This window comes from Nicotiana tomentosiformis, chromosome 2, assembly GCF_000390325.3.
Source record: "Nicotiana tomentosiformis chromosome 2, ASM39032v3, whole genome shotgun sequence".
NCBI lineage: Eukaryota > Viridiplantae > Streptophyta > Magnoliopsida > Solanales > Solanaceae > Nicotiana > Nicotiana tomentosiformis.
Genome location: NC_090813.1, coordinates 45,024,946 through 45,042,790, shown reverse-complemented (window position 1 = coordinate 45,042,790; position 17,845 = coordinate 45,024,946). Strand labels below are relative to the sequence as shown.

At 38.7% G+C, this 17,845-nt stretch overlaps 1 protein-coding gene across 2 annotated transcripts; it reads right to left on the bottom strand.

Moving 5' to 3' along the window:
- Positions 1 to 8,261: 8,261 nt before the first annotated feature.
- LOC104120331 (kinesin-like protein KIN-7E) lies at positions 8,262 to 14,581 on the bottom strand. Of its 2 annotated transcripts, none has more exons than XM_009632073.4 (13): positions 14,187 to 14,581; positions 13,523 to 13,612; positions 13,342 to 13,442; positions 13,124 to 13,237; positions 12,966 to 13,047; positions 12,763 to 12,830; positions 12,608 to 12,673; positions 12,387 to 12,511; positions 11,817 to 12,153; positions 11,047 to 11,151; positions 9,823 to 10,971; positions 9,051 to 9,373; positions 8,262 to 8,800 (listed from the first exon to the last, which is right to left on the bottom strand). In XM_009632073.4, the coding sequence occupies exons 1-13, from the start codon at positions 14,392 to 14,394 to the stop codon at positions 8,482 to 8,484; spliced, it is 3,087 nt and encodes a 1,028-aa protein (XP_009630368.1). In that variant the 5' UTR covers positions 14,395 to 14,581; the 3' UTR covers positions 8,262 to 8,481. The 2 variants fall into 2 exon arrangements, with proteins under 2 accessions (XP_009630368.1, XP_033508483.1); XM_033652592.2 differs by having other exon boundaries at positions 9,838 to 10,971.
- Positions 14,582 to 17,845: the final 3,264 nt, after the last annotated feature.

The window sequence follows — 17,845 nt, the reverse complement described above, 5'->3', positions numbered from 1 at the left end:
GAAATGAAAGCCAAACTACCCATACTCTCTGCCTTTCTACTCAAGGAGTCTGCAACCACATTTGCTTTGCCCAGATGATACAGGATAGTAATATCATAATCTTTTAGTAACTCAAGCCATCTGCGCTGTCTCAGATTTAGGTCCCTCTGCTTGAACAAATGCTGCAAACTGCGATGATTAGTGTAAACTTCACAAGACACCCCATAAAGAAAATGCCTCCAAATCTTTAGAGCGTGAACAATCGCAGCTAACTCCAAATCATGTACCAGATAATTCTTCTCGTGGGACTTCAGCTGACGTGAAGCATATGCAATAACTCGCCCTTCCTGCCTTAATACACAACCCAAGCCAACGCGTGAAGCGTCACAATACACTATATACATCCCCGAACCGGAAGGAAACACTAACACTGCTGTTGTAGTCAATGTTGTCTTGAGCTTCTGAAAGCTCACCTCACAATCATCGGACCATCGGAACGGAGCACTCTTCTGGGTTAATTTGGTCAAAGGTGCTGCAATAGATGAAAAACCTTCCATAAACCGACGATAATAACCTACAAAACCCAGAAAACTCCTGATCTCAGTCGCCGAAGTGGGACGATGCCAGTTTTGAACTACCTCAATATTTTTGGGATCAACCTTAATATCTTCGCCCGATATAATATGCCCCAAAAATGCTACAGACTCTAGCCATAACTCACATTTGGAGAACTTAGCACATAGCTTTTGTTCCCGCAATGTCTGAAGCACTACTCTCATATATTGCTCATGTTCCTCCTTACTGCGCGAGTAGATCAAAATGTCATCAATGAAGATAATGACAAACGAATCAATATATGGCCTGAATACCCTATTCATCAGATCCATAAACACTGTCGGGGCTTTAGTTAAACCGAAAGACATCACCAGAAATTAACAATGACCATATCTGGTCCGAAAAGTAGTCTTCAGAACATCCGAATCCCGAATTTTCAACTGATGGTACCCCGACCTCAAGTCGATCTTAGAGAACACTTTAGTACCCTGCAACTGGTCAAATAGATCATCAATACGCGGCAACGGGTACTTGTTCTTAATAGTGACTTTGTTCAATTGGTGATAATCAATACACATCCGCATTGTTCCATCCTTCTTCTTCACAAATAATACCGGTGCACCCCAAGGCGGTACACTCGGTCTGACGAACCCTTTGTCTAGTAACTCCTCAAGCAGTTCTTTCAATTCTTTCAATTCTTTCGGAGCCATACGATACGATGGGATAGATTTAGGCTGGGTATATGGAGCCAGGTCAATACAGAAATCAATATCACGATCAGGTGGCATACCTGGAAGATCTAAAGGAAATACATCGGAGAACTCCCGAACTAAAGGCACTGAATCAATAGCAGGAGTCTCTGCAGTAGTATCCCGAACATAGGCTAGATAAGCCAAACAACCCTTCTCAACCATGTGTTAAGCCTTTATAAAAGAAATAACTTGATTAAATGAACTAACAGACGAACCATTCCACTCCAGCTTAGGAAATGCTGGAATAGCCAAGGTAACAGTCTTGGCATGACAATCTAGAATAGCATGATATGGAGATAACCAGTCCATGCCCAGAATAATTTCAAAATCGATCATCTCAAGCAATAGGAGATCTGCTCTAGTTTCATAACCATAGAATGTAATAATATAGGACCGGTAGATCCGGTTCACAACAACAGAATCACCCACAAGAGTGGACACATAAATAGGAGTACTCAAGGACTCACGAGAAACACCCAGGAATGGAGCAAATAGTGATGACACATATGAATACGTAGATCCTGGATCAAATAATACTGAGGCATCTTTGCCGCAAACAGAAATAATACCTGTAATCATGGCATCTGAGGCCTCTACATCTGGTATGGCCGGAAAAGCATAGAACCGAGCTGGAGCGCCAACTAGCTGGCCTCCACCTTGCTGACCTCCACCTCTATGACGACCCTTACCCACCTGTCCTCCACCTCTTGGTGGTCGGACAACTGGTGGAGCAATTGGTCCACTAATCATAGGCTTCTGACCCTATTGCACTAGCTTACCCCCGAATTCTGGGGCAGAATCTCCGTATGTGACTGGGATCCCCGCACTCGTAACAACTCTTTGGTGTGATGGGCTGCTGACTAAGAGTCTGTCCCTGGGGAACTGAATACCCACTGGGAGGACCCTGAATAGCTGGTGGGCGATAAGGACTCTCTGGTATAACACTGAGATAGGGTCGCACTTGAGCACCTCGAGGAGGCGGTGGTGCTGGATATGGGGGCCTGCTGGACTGCCCTCTCATGAACTGATCTCTACCCCCAGACGGAACACCTCTAAACTCTCTAGAATACCTAAACCGTTTATCTCTAGTAACTTGCTCTCGGCTACGCTGACGTACACCCTCAATCCTGCGGGCTATCTCTACGACTAACTCATAAGAAGTACCCATCTCAACCTCTCGAGCCATAGTGGCCTGAATGCCAGTATGTAAACCCACAACAAACCTCTACACTCTCTTCGCCTCAGTAGGGAGTATCATAAGTGCATGGCGAGATAACTCAGAAAACCTCACCTCAAAATCGGTCACTGACATCTGACCCTGTTGGAGCTGCTCAAACTGAAACCGCAACTCTTCCCTCTGGGAGGGTGGAATATACTTGTCCAGGAAGTTACAGGTGAACATGTCCCAAGTCATGGGAGGAGAATCTGCTGGTCTGCCAAGAACATAAGACTTCCACCATCTACGATCCATGCCCTCTAGCTGAAAAGTAGCAAAGTCAACCCTGTGAGACTCCAATATCCTCATGTTGTGCAGTCTGTCCCTGCACCGATTAATGAAGTTCTGGGGATCTTCATGTCTCTCACCCCCAAAGACAGAAGGATGTAGTCTAGTCCATCTATCTAATAGTTTCTGAGGATCAGCAGCTGCAGCTGGCCTGGGCTCAGGTGTAGCTGCTGCCACTGGCTGGGCTCCACCCACGGGCAGTGCACCCTGGGTCTGATATACAGCAGTTTTCTGTCCATGAGCCTATGCAGTAGGGGTCTGTGCTCCCCTGCCGGCCTGAGATATGGCTGGGTCTGCCGGAAATAAATCGATCTGAGTCATATTATCCATGAGCCGCAGCATACGACCCATGACATCCTGAAATCCCGATGCATATGTGAAATCCACCGGAGCTGGCTCTGCCATAGGCACCTCACCCTGTTCCTCAACAATGGGGTTCTCTGCTAGACCCACTGGCGGCATAACTGGAATAGTCCTGGAACGTCCTCGAGCCCTACCACGGGCTGGAGCCCTCCCTCGGCCTATGCCTCGGCCTCTAGCAACTGGGGGAGTAGCTCTTCCCTGGTCTGGAACCTCATTAGAGCACGTTCTCACCATCTGTGAGAGAATAAGAAAAGGATATTTAGTACTACATTAATTGCACGATGGAATATGAAGAAAGGTAGTTTCCTAACACCCTATAGCCTCTCGAAGATAAGTACAGACGTCTATGTACCGATCCGCAAGACTCTATTAGGTCTGCTCATAACTTGTGAGACCTACGTGAACCTAGTGTTCTGATACCATGTTGTCACGACCCAATTTCACCTATAGGTCGTGATGGTGCCCAACACTACAGCTAGGCAAGCCAACTAGTAATTTAAACATACATCAATTATTTTCAGAATAATTTTCTAAATAATTTTTATTATTTTACTAGCAATATTAAAGAAAATATAAAAGATACCGATTAATTTAAATACAAGAAAATAATACAATTACAAATTCTACCAATGTGTGTGCCAAGACCTGGTGTCACAAGTGTATGAGCATCTAGTAGAATATACAAAACCCCAAATATTGTCTGAAATAAAATAGACATAATAAAAATACAAGGAGAGACATTGTTAGCTGCAGAACGGCTCAAAAAGACAGCTCACCACTAAGCCTCTGGATAACGTAGGTGTAAGACGATAGGTCATCCACTAGTACTTCCCTCAGATCCTGCACAAAAAGTGCAGCACGTGTAGCATGAGTACGTAAACAACGTGTACCCAGTAAGTATCAAGCCTAATCTCGAAGTGGTAGAGATGAGATGGCCGACTTTGACACTCATTATGGGTCAATAATAATAATTGAAATAAAACTAGAATATCTAAATCAGCATGATTCACAGAATTTATAATAATTTATTTAACCAGCAGAAATAATTAAATTCCTTCAAATGCAACAATTCTCAATATATTAATTAAATTCCTTCAATTCCAATTAATTTTTAATTTATCAATTAGTCTCATTTGCAGGAATAACAATAACTCCTTAACAAGCAGGAATAATAATTTTTTAAATTCCAAAGATTTCTAATTTATCAATTAGCTTCACAAGTTGCAATACACTATCAAAGTATCGTGTAATTATTATTATTAGAAACGATTTCTGTCGAGGTCGTACGGCCCGATCCAGAGTGTCGTGTACACTGCTGAGGGACGTGCGGCGCGATCCATAGATGCATCTATCCTGCCGAGGCATTCGGCCCGCTCCACAAAAAAGGAGGACATTTTCTTATGTACCTCCGGAAGGAGAGTATATTTATTATAAGATAAATTCGGGAGGAATGAATAATTTCTTTTAATAATTAATTAATTTAAACATAAAATTAAGCATATGAGATTTTCACCTTTTAATAATTTTTTATATATATATATATATATATATATATATATATATATATATATATATATATATATCAAATAATATTAATTAAACAAAGAATACAATTTACACAAGTAATTCATGCTTTGAGTCCTAAACTACCCGGACTTTAGCATTAATAGTAGCTACACACGGACTCTCGTCACCTCGTGCGTACGTAGCCCCCACAATTAGCAACAATTATTACTTTAATTACCTATGGGGTAATTTTCCCCTCACAAGATTAGACAAGAGATTTACCTCAATTTGCCCCAATTTAATCCACTAGAAGGCCTTTTCCACGATTATCCAACTCTGTCTGGCTCGAATCTAGCCAAGAATAATTCGATGCAACCACTAAAAATTATAAGAATCAATTCCATAAGAAAATACTATATTTTTCAATAAAAATTTAAAATTAACTCAAAAATAAGCATGTGGGGACCACGTCTCGGAATCCGGCGAAAGATACAAAATATGAACGTCCACTCAACCACGAGTCTGCCCATACCAAAATTACTTAATTACGATAATAATTCGGCCGTCAAATCTATCCAAGAGGGTTTTCAAACCTTTCCAACTTAATTCACCAATTAAATGAAAAAAACAGTGATGGATTCGGATAATTTAACCAATATTGAGTTAAGAACACTTACCCCGTTATTTTCTTTGAAAATCTCCCAAAAATCGCCTAAATCCGAGCTCCAAATCGTAAAAAAATAAAAAAAATTCAGAACTTAAATTCTCTGCCCAGTGATTTCTTCTACGCGATCGCAAACTTCCTCACGCGATCGCAAAACACAATTTTTACACTGCCAAAATTAATTCTACGCGATCGTGGAAAGTCCCACGCGATCGCGAATCACTGACTCCGCAAACCTACGCTATTGCGAACCTCACCACGCGATCGCGAAGCATTAAGCACGTGGCCCAGCTCCTCCCCAGTTTCCCCTACGCGATCGCAAACAACGCCACGCGATCGCGATGCACAAACTGGCCCAACCTACGCAATCGCGAACATGCACACGCGATCGCATAGAACAAATTTTCAGCTGCCCAAATTAAGCCTAAGCGATCGCAACCCCATTCACGCGATCGCGTAGAACAAATTCACCTCTGCCCAAATTACCCTACGCGATCGCACACAGACTTACACGATCGTGCATAAGGAAATCAGAAGAACATTCGAGCAGCTATCAGCAATCTCCCAAAAGCCAAAAATGATCTGTTATCCATCCGAAACTCACCCGAGCCCCTCGGGACCTCAACCAATTATACCAACAAGTCCCAAAACATCATACGAACTTAGTCGAACCCTCAAATCACACCAAACAACGCTAAAACCACGAATCATCCTCCAATTCATGCTTAATGAAACTTAAGATTTTCAACTTCTACATTCAGTACCGAAACCTATCAAATCAAGTCTGATTTACCTCAAATTTTGCAAACAAGTCATAAATGACATAACAGAGCTATGAAATTTTCGGAACTGGATTCCGACCCCGATATCAAAAAGTCAACTCCCCGATCAAACTTTCAAACTTAAATTCTTGTTTTAGCCATTTCAAGCCTAATTTAACTACGGACTTCCAAATAAAATTTCAAACACGCTCCTAAGTCCAAAATCACCATACGGAGCTATTGGAACCGTCAAATCCCGATTCCGGGGTCGTTTTTCTCAAAATATTGATCGAAGTCAAACTTAGCATTCTAAGGCCAACTTAAGGAACCAAGTGTTCCTATTTCAACCCGAACACTCCCAAATCCTGAACCAACCATCCCCGCAAGTCATAAATTAATAAAAGCACATACAGGGAGTTTTATTTAGGGGAACGGGGTTCTAAAAGTCAAAATGACCGGTTGAGTTATTACATTTGTAGTAATATTTGTTAAATGAAAAGCTAAAACCCTATGATTCTAGAATGCATTAGCAGTTCTTTCGATATTAATTACCTTCAAAGAAATTCTCATGACTTTGATACTTGACGTGAAAATGTTCCACTTTAACGTTTAGGATATTTCATCTGAGTCTAATGTCCATTAAATTCAAATAAAAGTTTGCTTGCTAGGAATTGAAGTGTTAGGAAAACTGATTTTTGTGGTTAACCTATTTCAAGTGTATTCTTCCTAGGGTTCCAACTCCCGCTCCCTTCTTTTCTATAGCCAAATATTTTCCCTCGACAAGAAAACACTATTTGCATATAAATAAACCAAAAAGTCTTCTATAACCTAATTGACTTTGGCTTAGACGTGAACATAATATCTTCTCTAGAAAACCTTAATTCCAGAGAAGCTAGGGTTTTTGTATGGTAATATAAACACAACCTTCCACAATGAAAAACGAAAGAAACAAGCCTTCACTTCAAACACCAAAAAGGTTAATGCCATATCTACCCAACAAAATCACTATTGATATTCTCTCAAATTTACCCGTGAAATCCTTGTTACGTTTCAAGTGTGTTTCTAAGCCGTGGTGTTCTTGGATTTCAAGCCCAAAATTCCAGCTCTCGAATCAACAACGACAAGGTGTGATCGCCATGGTGTTTCAGAGCGCAAAAAAGATAATTCAAAGTCGAGCATCTTCCGATTCATAAACCAACACCTCACTTTGAAAGAGCACAAGTTTCCTTTAATGACAAGGGATGATGAGATTTCTTCAGGAACTTGTATGCTTTTAGGTTCTTGTCATGGTCTTATTCTGATTAGTCTGAAGGAGCATATTTACTTGTGGAATCCTACCACCCGATTTTATACCAAAGTTCTTGAGCTTGACCTCTTGAACGAGGATGGCTATTATATTATGCATAAGGGGGACTTGTTTCGACTCCTCCAAGAATATTTACAAGGCAGTAGTACTGATTATGCAACATCAAACCCTGGATTATAGTTGCCAGTCTTGAAGACAAAAGATGGAGGCAAATCAAATTCCCTTATGCTATCCACTCTGTCTATGATTACAATACTGCATGGACGGCTTCACCATAGAGTAAGGGTTAAAAAGCCCCACTTTAGTGAAGACAAGAGTATTTGGGATAGTTTTAATTGGTCCTCGTAATGCAGTGATTTGTTTTGATCCTATCTCTGAAAAGTTCCACATGTTTCCCGTCCCTGAGCCTAAGTGTGATCAAGGAGAGAATGATATAGTCGGTTTAGGAGTTTTAAATGAATGTCCAAGTATGGCTTGCCAGGAAGATGATAACGGGGGTGTTTGAGATATTGGTCATGAAGGAATATGGAGTAAAGAAATCATGGACATCCTTATTTTTCATAAGGAATTTAAAAATAAATCTTTCTTATGGAATTGTAGTGCCCTTTTTCATGACAGGAGATGGAGAACTAGTTTTGTTAATAGACGATCTTAAGAAAAAGGAAAGGTTGTTGTATAGTACAATCCTAAGAATGATAATATGCAAAACATTCTTGTTCACGGAAAGGAAGTCTTTATAAATGGTACCGGCCATTAGCTATGTGGAAAGCTTGATCTTGCCAAAGGAGTACTACTGGACTAGAAAGCGGCACAAAAAGTTTGGACAGGGATTTGAAAAGCTTCACTATAATCCTTCTTTTTAATGACTTAGTTGAGGAATAGCCAGTCTATATATGATGTAGGTATGTTACACTCTTTTTACATTCAGTAGATCAAATTGGGACTCCTCTACAAATCTACAAAACCAATTACAATCAGAATCTCACCAGTGATCACCACCCAAAAAACAAACAAACAAAGAAAACTCAAACTCACTAACAGTTAAAAATCAGAACACCAAGTGTTTCCAACTCAATTATTGACCTGGCTTTTCACAAGAGAGAAGATATCAAGCTACGTGTGAAGCTATAAGTTCTAGATGGTCTGGGTGAAAAATCAAGACTAAACATCTCCTTGGGAGCCTGCCCTGGCTTCATCAATCCGGTTAATTTTGCTATCAGGTAAGCACTATCTGCAATGTGGTTCGTATTATCTGTCGTGTTCCACAAAAGCTGAGCCAATTGTAACCTCCTAAGTTTGCTATTGATCCGAATGCCCCACTTTAGGTACAGGCTTTCTCGTTCTTCTTCTGTTAGCTTCCTCAGCATTTGCTTGCGCAGCATCCGTCTCTCTTGCCGAAGGTCTTTCATGCTGTTTTCCAGATCAAACAAGTTTTCAATTAGTCCAAATTTCTGTTTGCATATTATCTAGCATCTTTTGCTTTTGCATTCAGCATACCAGGTACAAGACTGTCCCATTAAATGCAAAGACATGACCTGCTATCATGCTTTTAGGTACAAAGATAGTGCATGTGTACATATAAATATACGTAGGGAAGGGTTGTCTTTCTTTTTTCCTTACAATTGTTAAATGCTTTTAGAGCCGGATGTGATTCCATTACCTTTGTGCAAGGGACAAAGTCCTGCCATTGACCACAGTTTTCTCTCCACGCGAATATATGTTGTTGAGGAAGGTCAGTCTTCTGATCTCGACCTCCATATATACAGCATCCTTAGGATCATCACCTTGGAAAAGAAGGAAGAAATATGTTCTGTGTACGAGGGAAATGTTGCAAACATGCCAAAGTTCCATAATCTCTTTCTGTAGTATCTTGAACTCTGAGGTCCAGCTGGAAAGATTTTTGAGTTCATCTTCTATTGGATCCAGACCGACATCTCTGACACACTTTGACAGTTTTTGATGCTCTGGTTCAGCCTCATGAACCTGTGATATACAACAAGCACATATTAGTAATAAATTAAGGAAATGTTATCTGATTCCATTTAAACAGTGCATGTAAGCCCAAGGAATGTAATCCGACTGTCCCAAACTTAAGGTTTTTCCTCTTTTCTTTTTGAGGCAAAACATTCACATTATAAAACTCTGACACCCTTAACCTTTTTATTCCATGAATATCAACCATGAAAGAACAATGTTTATGTGAAAATCTCGGGACATTATAATTATCAAACTTAGGTGAAGCTTGTATTCTGAAAGAGCTGGAAATTTTCAGTAAGGGATAGAAGAATAATAAATCCAAAAAACAAGCATATAAATTAATCATCCTAAAGTAGAAATTCCATGAATGACCGGAAATATGAACAGATAAGACTAGAGAAATATGACAGAATTTAAAATGACAAGTAGAGAGAGAAGAAAGGAAAATTACTCACAGGGCATTCTCTAACCTCTTTTTCGGGCTGAGGCTCATCGTTTTCTCTGTTCCCTGCATCACATGTATCATCTACATCCTTGACATTCTCATTAGTTGTATCTTCCCCTTTTGACACTTCAAGCCCAATATTGACAGCAACCTCGCCATAAACGGTGGAGTCTTTCTCTGGAGAGTCCTCCACATCAGAGGTAAAGTTCAAGGGAGAAATTTTGATTTCCCAACCCTTTGGTCTTGCGTTGAAATTTCTTTCTAACCCAGATGGCGGAGTATTTTCCTTTGTGGTGAGTTCCTCAAAACATGGAGAGGATGCATCAGCCATTAGGATAGCTTTACAGCTTCTACTTCTACACAATTTCAAGTTTCTTGAGCGTGGTGAATCGCCAATGAGCTCACATGGTGAGGATAAATTTGCTGGAGAAGGAGCGTCAAATGTGCACACCAACTCTTTTTCTTCTTTCTCTGCTTTTTCTTCCTTCAGTGCCAATGGTACTGACTTTCTACTGTCAGTGAACTTTGGTGATTCAGGGGTTTGGAGATCCTTCGAGGAAAGTGACAATGCATCTTCATTAGATTTCCTTTCTTCCTCAAAAGATGGTAATGCAACAAATTCCTGCTCTTCTTTACAGGGTAACAATGTCAATTCTCCAGCTTCCTTGAGTGAAGGGGGTACTGATCTTCTATGGTCATCAGCCGGAGGTGATATTGTTTCCTTATCAGCTCTGTCTCCATATTCTGCTGTCATTTCAGCTGGATATCTACTGCTTTCTTCGGGAGATGGAAAATTGGATTCTTGTTTTCCCTTCACACTTGATTCCTCGGTTTCAATGCAATGAACTTCCTTGAATAGGTCTTCTGAAGTTCCATTACTTTGTTTTTCAATCTCATCCCATCCTTCACATGAATCACTTTCACTATAATTTGAACTGCCGGCTAATAACCTTGGAGATGAACTGTCATGGAGAAAGTTCTCTTCAAACTCTGGCACGCGTATAATTTGGTCCTCAGAGCTACTCCTGCTATGTCCATCTGAACATGTTCTAACATCAGCATCGATAGATGGGGTGTCTGACAAAATGGACACTTGCATCCGGCTTCTATAATCTGGTGATCTCCGCACACGCAGATTTGGGTAGTTTGCTAAACCAACCTGTAGTGCAACTGCCTTTAGCATTGAGAGCGTAAATACGTAGATACAAACTAGCAGTCTAAGTAGCATATGTACCTGCATCAATAAACTTGCATCATCTCCAAGCAGTTGTCGCATATCTTTAACTTGAGTCTGAGCAATGTCACGCTGCAAAGTCAAGTCCTTTATTTCCTTCTCCATCTACAAAATGAGATGGCAAAATGATCAACGGTCCAAGCTGTCTAAACAGTAGGCAGCTGTAAAATAGCCAGGTAAATTTTTCCAAGAAAACAAGATTTTGAACCAATTCAATAAAGATGCGAGATACTCAAAAAGCATGTCAGATGCGAAATATTACATGTTTTCAATTTAAGAAAAGGGCTAGAAATTAACCTCCTAGTTATATGAAGGTTACATCTAACATGCGCAAAAATATTCAAATATTTGTAAGTTTGCATTGCAAAGTTCTTGTAGCTTCAATTATTCCTGTTTAGTTCTACGTAGTACCTTTTTATCTTTGTTTACTGCAATCATACCAATTTGCTGACACCTGTCACCATGTTATGGGGCCATACGATTGCTCTCTCTCTCTCTCTCTCTCTCTCTCTCTCTCTCTCTCTCTCTCACACACACACACACACACACACACACACACACTCACACGCACAGAGTAGAAGTTCCCACACAACAGAATACAATTCTCACTTCTCTAGGGTGAGGAAACAAGTGAAAGTTTCCAAGTAACACAATAGGATATCAAAACTTGGAAAGGAGGTACCATAATTCGGCATGTGAGAGAGGAGAATTAAGAACTCTAAATATATCATTCATGCAAATACGTGCGATCATCTAACAAGATGCGGTACCTGTTCTATTTGCTTGTTCTTCTCTCGCAGTAATGCTTCATAATCTGAAGGGAATAAAGAAGGTATAGGACTCCTTAACTCACTCTCCAATCTCGCCAACTCCCTCTGCAAATGCTTCACTAACACTTTATCTGACATGACTACGTTCACTTGGGCAGTAGTAGTTACTTCCTTTGCACAACTTGCAAACAGAAGAGTGTTCCTTGATTGTTCAACATGACTTCGTGCAGGGCTCATCGTACAGATGATGGCAGTTCTACCGTTGCCACCCAATGACGGTTGCAATATCCGAGTTAACTTTGAATCTCGGAAAGGAATGTGACCATTCCTACTCTTGCTGTATTAAATTATATAACAACTTGCATTAGTGGCAATGTAAGAGGACTGCAAAATTGATGCAACTGACTTATATGCTACAAAGCTGAATGCAATGCCTGGTTTTTTTTCCTTAAAGTGCCAGCATTACAAGATTGAAGCACAGACCAATAGTAAGTTTGCACCAGAAAACACGAACTCTTAGAACAATCATATCGCACTAACTTAGAAGGGCAGCAAGAAAGTGAAAACAACCTTAGCTTACGTATCACAGTGCCCAAGGTCAGCAAGCTGCGATTAATGTGACAGCCCTCTTTCAGCCTTGCCCCAGCCGACAAGGACTGAGATGCACGCTCACTTCCAGCTAAATCAACAAAATTCTGTGTTTCCCCGTGAAAAAGAAAGCTGTTATTAGTATGATGTACCAACAAGACAACGCAAAGTAGCAACTATCTTCTGGAGACACATTTTCATACCACAGTAGCTGAAAGAGTACTGGAGTTGTCCCTGCCTAAATACTCACGAGCAGAACTTTCAATTGTCTGCAATAAGTTATGTGTCAGAACTGTAATATTTTATAAATTAATAGCTTGTTAGCCAGTTGCACAAGAGTAATATTAAGTTATTTTACCAGTCTGATAATTTGGTGAGATCTGGAGCTGGTCTCGTTTAGTGCAGTCTCCCCAATCTGTCTCTGAGCTGCAAAAATTCAATCAATATCAATCAACTATTCTTCCAACCCTCCTCTGTATCCATTCCACTCTTTTCAGTGCTAAATTAAATTCAAAATCACAGATGCCTTTTGGAAGCAAAAGCTAATCTTTCATCTCTTACCTTCGCAAATAGAAAGGAGCTGAATTACATGGTTCCAGTCCCTCAATGTTTCCTCTGTGAGTTTCTCAACAATTGTCCCTCTCTGTCAAAGTTGCTTTATGAGATTTTAAAGGGAAAAAGGAAAACTAAAATTTTGTTGATCAGAGAAGAGAACTAACCTCAGGGTCATCTAGAAGTCTAAGAGGAGTACTATCTGCACTTAGGAGATCTCTGACAGATTCATTGTAAATCTCCATAGCAGAGAACTTCAAGATAAAGTCTCTCTCGGCGTGCTACAAGTAGTAGTATGACTGAATACTCAGTAAGCAAGCGAAAAAGCCTGGGAGATAAGGAATGCAGACACTATATACAAGTGATCTCAAAGTAATGAGTTTACCTTCTGAATATAGTCATATATGTCTGCTATTGCATATTCAGTTATACCAGTCATAGTAAATGTCTTTCCACTGCTTGTTTGGCCATATGCAAATACGCTTGCTAGCAAATACATACATTGTTTCAGATAAAAATAATATAGGAGATGGACTAAAGAAAAAGAAAATGTTTTTCTTACTCACAATTGAATCCACTAACGACCGAAAGAGCAACATCTTTAGCTGCTTCTTCATATACCTGTCTTGTGGAGCAATTAGGCCTAAATACCCTGTCTGGAAGCAAAATTATAACCAAAAAAACAGAACAATGTCAACTGAGAGAATCATAGTTATAGTATGCGAGCCATAAAAATAGCAATTGGTAATATCCTAATATGGTAAAGCAGATTTTTTGAGGCTGCAAAAAGCTTTCTTTCCTGAATTTGCACAGTAGAACTTACAACAACAACAAACCCAGTGATTTCCCACAGGTGGGGTCTGGGGAGGGTAAAGTGTAAGCAGCCATACCCGAGACTGTTTCCGATAGACCCTCAGCTAAAAAACGCAGTAGAACTTAAATCACAATTAATAAAAATAAACTTGAAAAAGCCTCATTACAGAATTCTCTGATTAAAGAGCTAATGCAAATAAAATAGAGGAAGCAGATTTTAACAACATGAGTTGCTGAACAAAATTTCACCAAATAATGAATGAACAAGCAAAAAGTATAAGAAAAAGCAAATTACAAAACCTCCAAGTAAATTAGACTCTACCAGAGGTCACAAAAAAGCAAAATTGAACAAAAAATTAAGACTTAAAATCAGGAATAATATGAAGAAATAAATTCATCAAATTCCTAAAGACTTACCAAAGCTATAGGCAGAGGGATACATAGAGCGTTCGGACACAGAAAGATTAACATTCTTGTAAATAATGGTAGTGTCATTAATACACTCCCAATCTGAAACATCATTTCTGAAAATCTCCTTATTATTCAAAGGCCTTAGCCGCACCGACACTAAAATTCTCTCTTCACAGCCTCCAGCCTCTCGCGACACATCATCAATTGTACCCATTATACTCAACCCAACCTCAAAATTATGCTTAAAATGTCAAACTAAGTGTATATATAAATCTGATATATCACATTTTTTGGTGTTGCATTCTTGAAAAAGAAGTAAAGGGTAAGCATATTTTGGTGCATTATTCAGTGATCACATTCTGTGAATTGAATTGAAGCGAAGCTGATGATGAGTAGTCAATGGAACATGAATGATAAGAAGGGAGTATATATTATGGGTCTAAGTGTTTTTTGTCTCATGCATTTATGTTTTTTTTCTATGCTATTTTTAGAGTTAAAATATTGTTGGATTTATGGGTTAGCTATGGTCCCCAATTACAGTCTGTCAGTCTGTGTCTTGATTCTTATGAATGTTCCTTAACCTTTGGTTTTCACAACAAAACGAAGGATTAGGTTGAGAATATAGTCATGCATTAATATAATGCATTTATTTATTTACATATTATGACCAAAATAATTTTCTATTTTATTTTGTTGTTTTCTTTTACACATGGCAAATGATGGAATTATTCTACCGTCAGGGTCGTTTTCAGAAAAAGTTGATTTGATAGTTTTTGATGAAAAATACTAAGCACCATTTGACAATATCTCTGTTTCTGTTTCTCCACTGTTTGGAAGATGATCTCAGAGAAAAGAAGAAAGAGACAGAAAGTAAATAGAATTAGAGAATTATTTAAATAATAAGTAAAAATTAGAAGAGAAATACTTTTTGAAAAAGAAAAACAAAGTTGGGTATTTTATCTTTTTCATCGGTTGGTTCAAAGATGAAAAGATAAGAGTCCTAATTTTCTATATTATTTTAGTTTTCTTCCTTCTGTTCTTTAATTTTTTATTGTCTTGTATTTCTTTCTAATTTACGTTGCAAACATAACAACCAGATCGAACAACAGCTTAACTAATTAATCACATTTTATTCTGTGTTTGTCATTTTATTAAACATTAACTAATCGTTGGTTAATTGTTGTTATACACGTTAGATCCCATTGTAACTGGTTACCAAATTAAAGTTAATGGATTCTTCTATTTCAATTAAATTATGTTCGCCCTGACTCAATCAATTCGGTGGACTGACCATTTCATTAGATAAAGGTCAAAACTATGAAGGATCTTAATATTCATGCCTAGATTTTTATTTTACAAAAAAAAAAAAAAAAAAAGGAACACTAGTGTAGCATTTTTTTCGTTTGAACTTTGAAATAAAGAAAGATAGGTTGACATTAAAGATGAACAGTCTTTATCAGCTTAAACGTCAACTTTTGGTTAGTTGTAAAAGCAATGCCCGGCCACAAATTAAATATGGAGTTCAAGAAAGAATTTTAAGAAAATAAAGATATTACAATATTAGAAATGTCAACAGAAAAGTAAGGCTCATTCTTTAAACATATTAGGATAGACTGTCTACATCACACCTCCACACCTCTTGGGGTGTGAATGCGGAATGATTTGTGCACGAGGTACCTTTTTAAAATTAATAAGTATGTGATTACACGGAATCAAGAGTGATATATCCCATGCTTTTCTTCTTCTAGACTTTTGCAATTGATTATCTTTGTTCATACATTGCATTGATATTTATATTCAGCAATGGGACAACTCTTGAAGACACCATATATTAGAAGTCAACACATAAAAGACATGAAGTTTAGGTGATTAATCAGAAGCTAAAACATCATTTTCACTTTTATGTTGGCCCCAAAAATAAATTAAAGGGAAAGTCCCATTTACCCGAAGACACTAATGCATAGTTTCACCTAACCAGAGATAAATATATGAAGACAATGAATGATGGCAGGTGAAGATCCTTTTAAGTCCAACTCGTGTTATCCCTGTGGAGCCTAATGACTGACAATCTGTTACACTGTTATCTTCATGTACTAAGTTGGTATTTGTGGCTTTAATTTAAAATTTCAGTCATTCAAATTCTTTCTGTCATTATTCCATACCAGGCATATGCTTAATCATTAGAATTTAACTTATATCCATTGATAGCTTAAATATTTTTTGCATTATCAATGTATTTTTATATTTTTTTTGAAACCCGGGAAAACTCGCAACCGCTACAGCCTCTGCCGCTGCCCTTCGGGTGAGCACTCTGTGCGCACTGGGTAAACCTTCCACTGTGTAATAGCCTGCAAACCACATATGGGATATAAACTGCACTGTGCGGCAGGATCGACCAAGAAAACATCGAGGGAGGAGATGACCGCCCTCCAAACCAACTGGGCCATCCCGAAGAATATGCAATCTGTTTTATTTTTCGGATAACTAATTTCATTTTGGATGGATTGTTACATATAATTATCTTTAAGTGATTTAATAATATAAAAAAATTTAAACTTAGAAATTATGACTTGAATCATTATTATCATTAACGTAAACAGGATTCTCCTATTTGTATATTTTGTCCCATTCTGTTCTTTCAATAATGAACAGTTCTAATGGAGGATTTCATAATTATTTTCTCTGATTTTCTTAAGTAGGGGAATCTAGGGAAAAAAGAAAAGTAAAGGAGGTAGAATATGGGGGGGTTGAGGGGACCTCTTTGACTAAGGGGAAAAAAAATATTACAAGCCATGTGCATGGAAAAGAGAAGCTTTATCATTTCCTTCCTTACGGAACTCATCAATTGAAACAATGGAGAGAGGACCGTCCACATGCATGTGGCCACTTCCCATTATTTGCAGCTTTATCTATTACCTGTCACTACCTTTTTTTTTTTCTAAAAAAGAAGCTGGTCTTCTCTTTCTCCCACTTTAATTTCCAAATGAGTATTCTGCGAACCAACGATTCATTTTCATTCCAACTATTCGTGGAACATTTAACATATGTACTCAAATTTTTGGACCCTTTCGAACGAATACTTGTTATAATTTGCTTATATTCTCTTCACAAAAATTGGCATTACCATCAAAATTGAAGTATTATGCTCCCAAAAAGCTCAATCCTTTAAAAATGAAACAAATAGTATGATGAGTTTAAAAATGAAACAAATAGTATGATGAGTCCCACATCGACAATGAAGGGGATAGGTGATCTCTGGACTTGGCGCAATCCTCACCTCATAGCTGATTTTTGGGGTTAAGTTAGGCCCAAGGTCCAGTTCTTTAACATGCAATCAGAGTAGGACTCATCTCAATTTTTCGATATTGCGGCCCCATAATTGTGATGTTGAGCCCCACATCGACAATAAAGGGGATGTGTGATCTCCTCGCTAGTTTTGGCTGTTGAGTGAGGTTCAAGGTTCTGTTCTTTAACATAGTAGATCAGGAATTCCACTTAAGATTCGTCCCTTCCAAATCTCTCAGAAATACAAATATATACAGACAATGAAGTGTAGACTTGAAGCTGAATGTCCCATAGGTTCATGCACATTTTCAGAGGCTAAAGGGCGAGAGGAGGTTGGACCAAAAACGCACAAGTCAAAGGGAAGACAGAAAACAAATTAA

What these genes read in the sequence shown, in the direction of transcription:
- LOC104120331 (XM_009632073.4), bottom strand. Translation starts at nt 14,394, where the DNA reads ATGGGTACAATTGATGATGTGTCGCGAGAGGCTGGAGGCTGTGAAGAG. An exon ending in TCCCTCTGCCTATAGCTTTG is followed by an intron (nt 13,613 to 14,186) that starts GTAAGTCTTTAG and finishes TTTTGCTTCCAG; the next exon opens with ACAGGGTATTTAGGCCTAAT. An exon ending in CTCACCAAATTATCAGACTG is followed by an intron (nt 12,674 to 12,762) that starts GTAAAATAACTT and finishes AACTTATTGCAG; the next exon opens with ACAATTGAAAGTTCTGCTCG.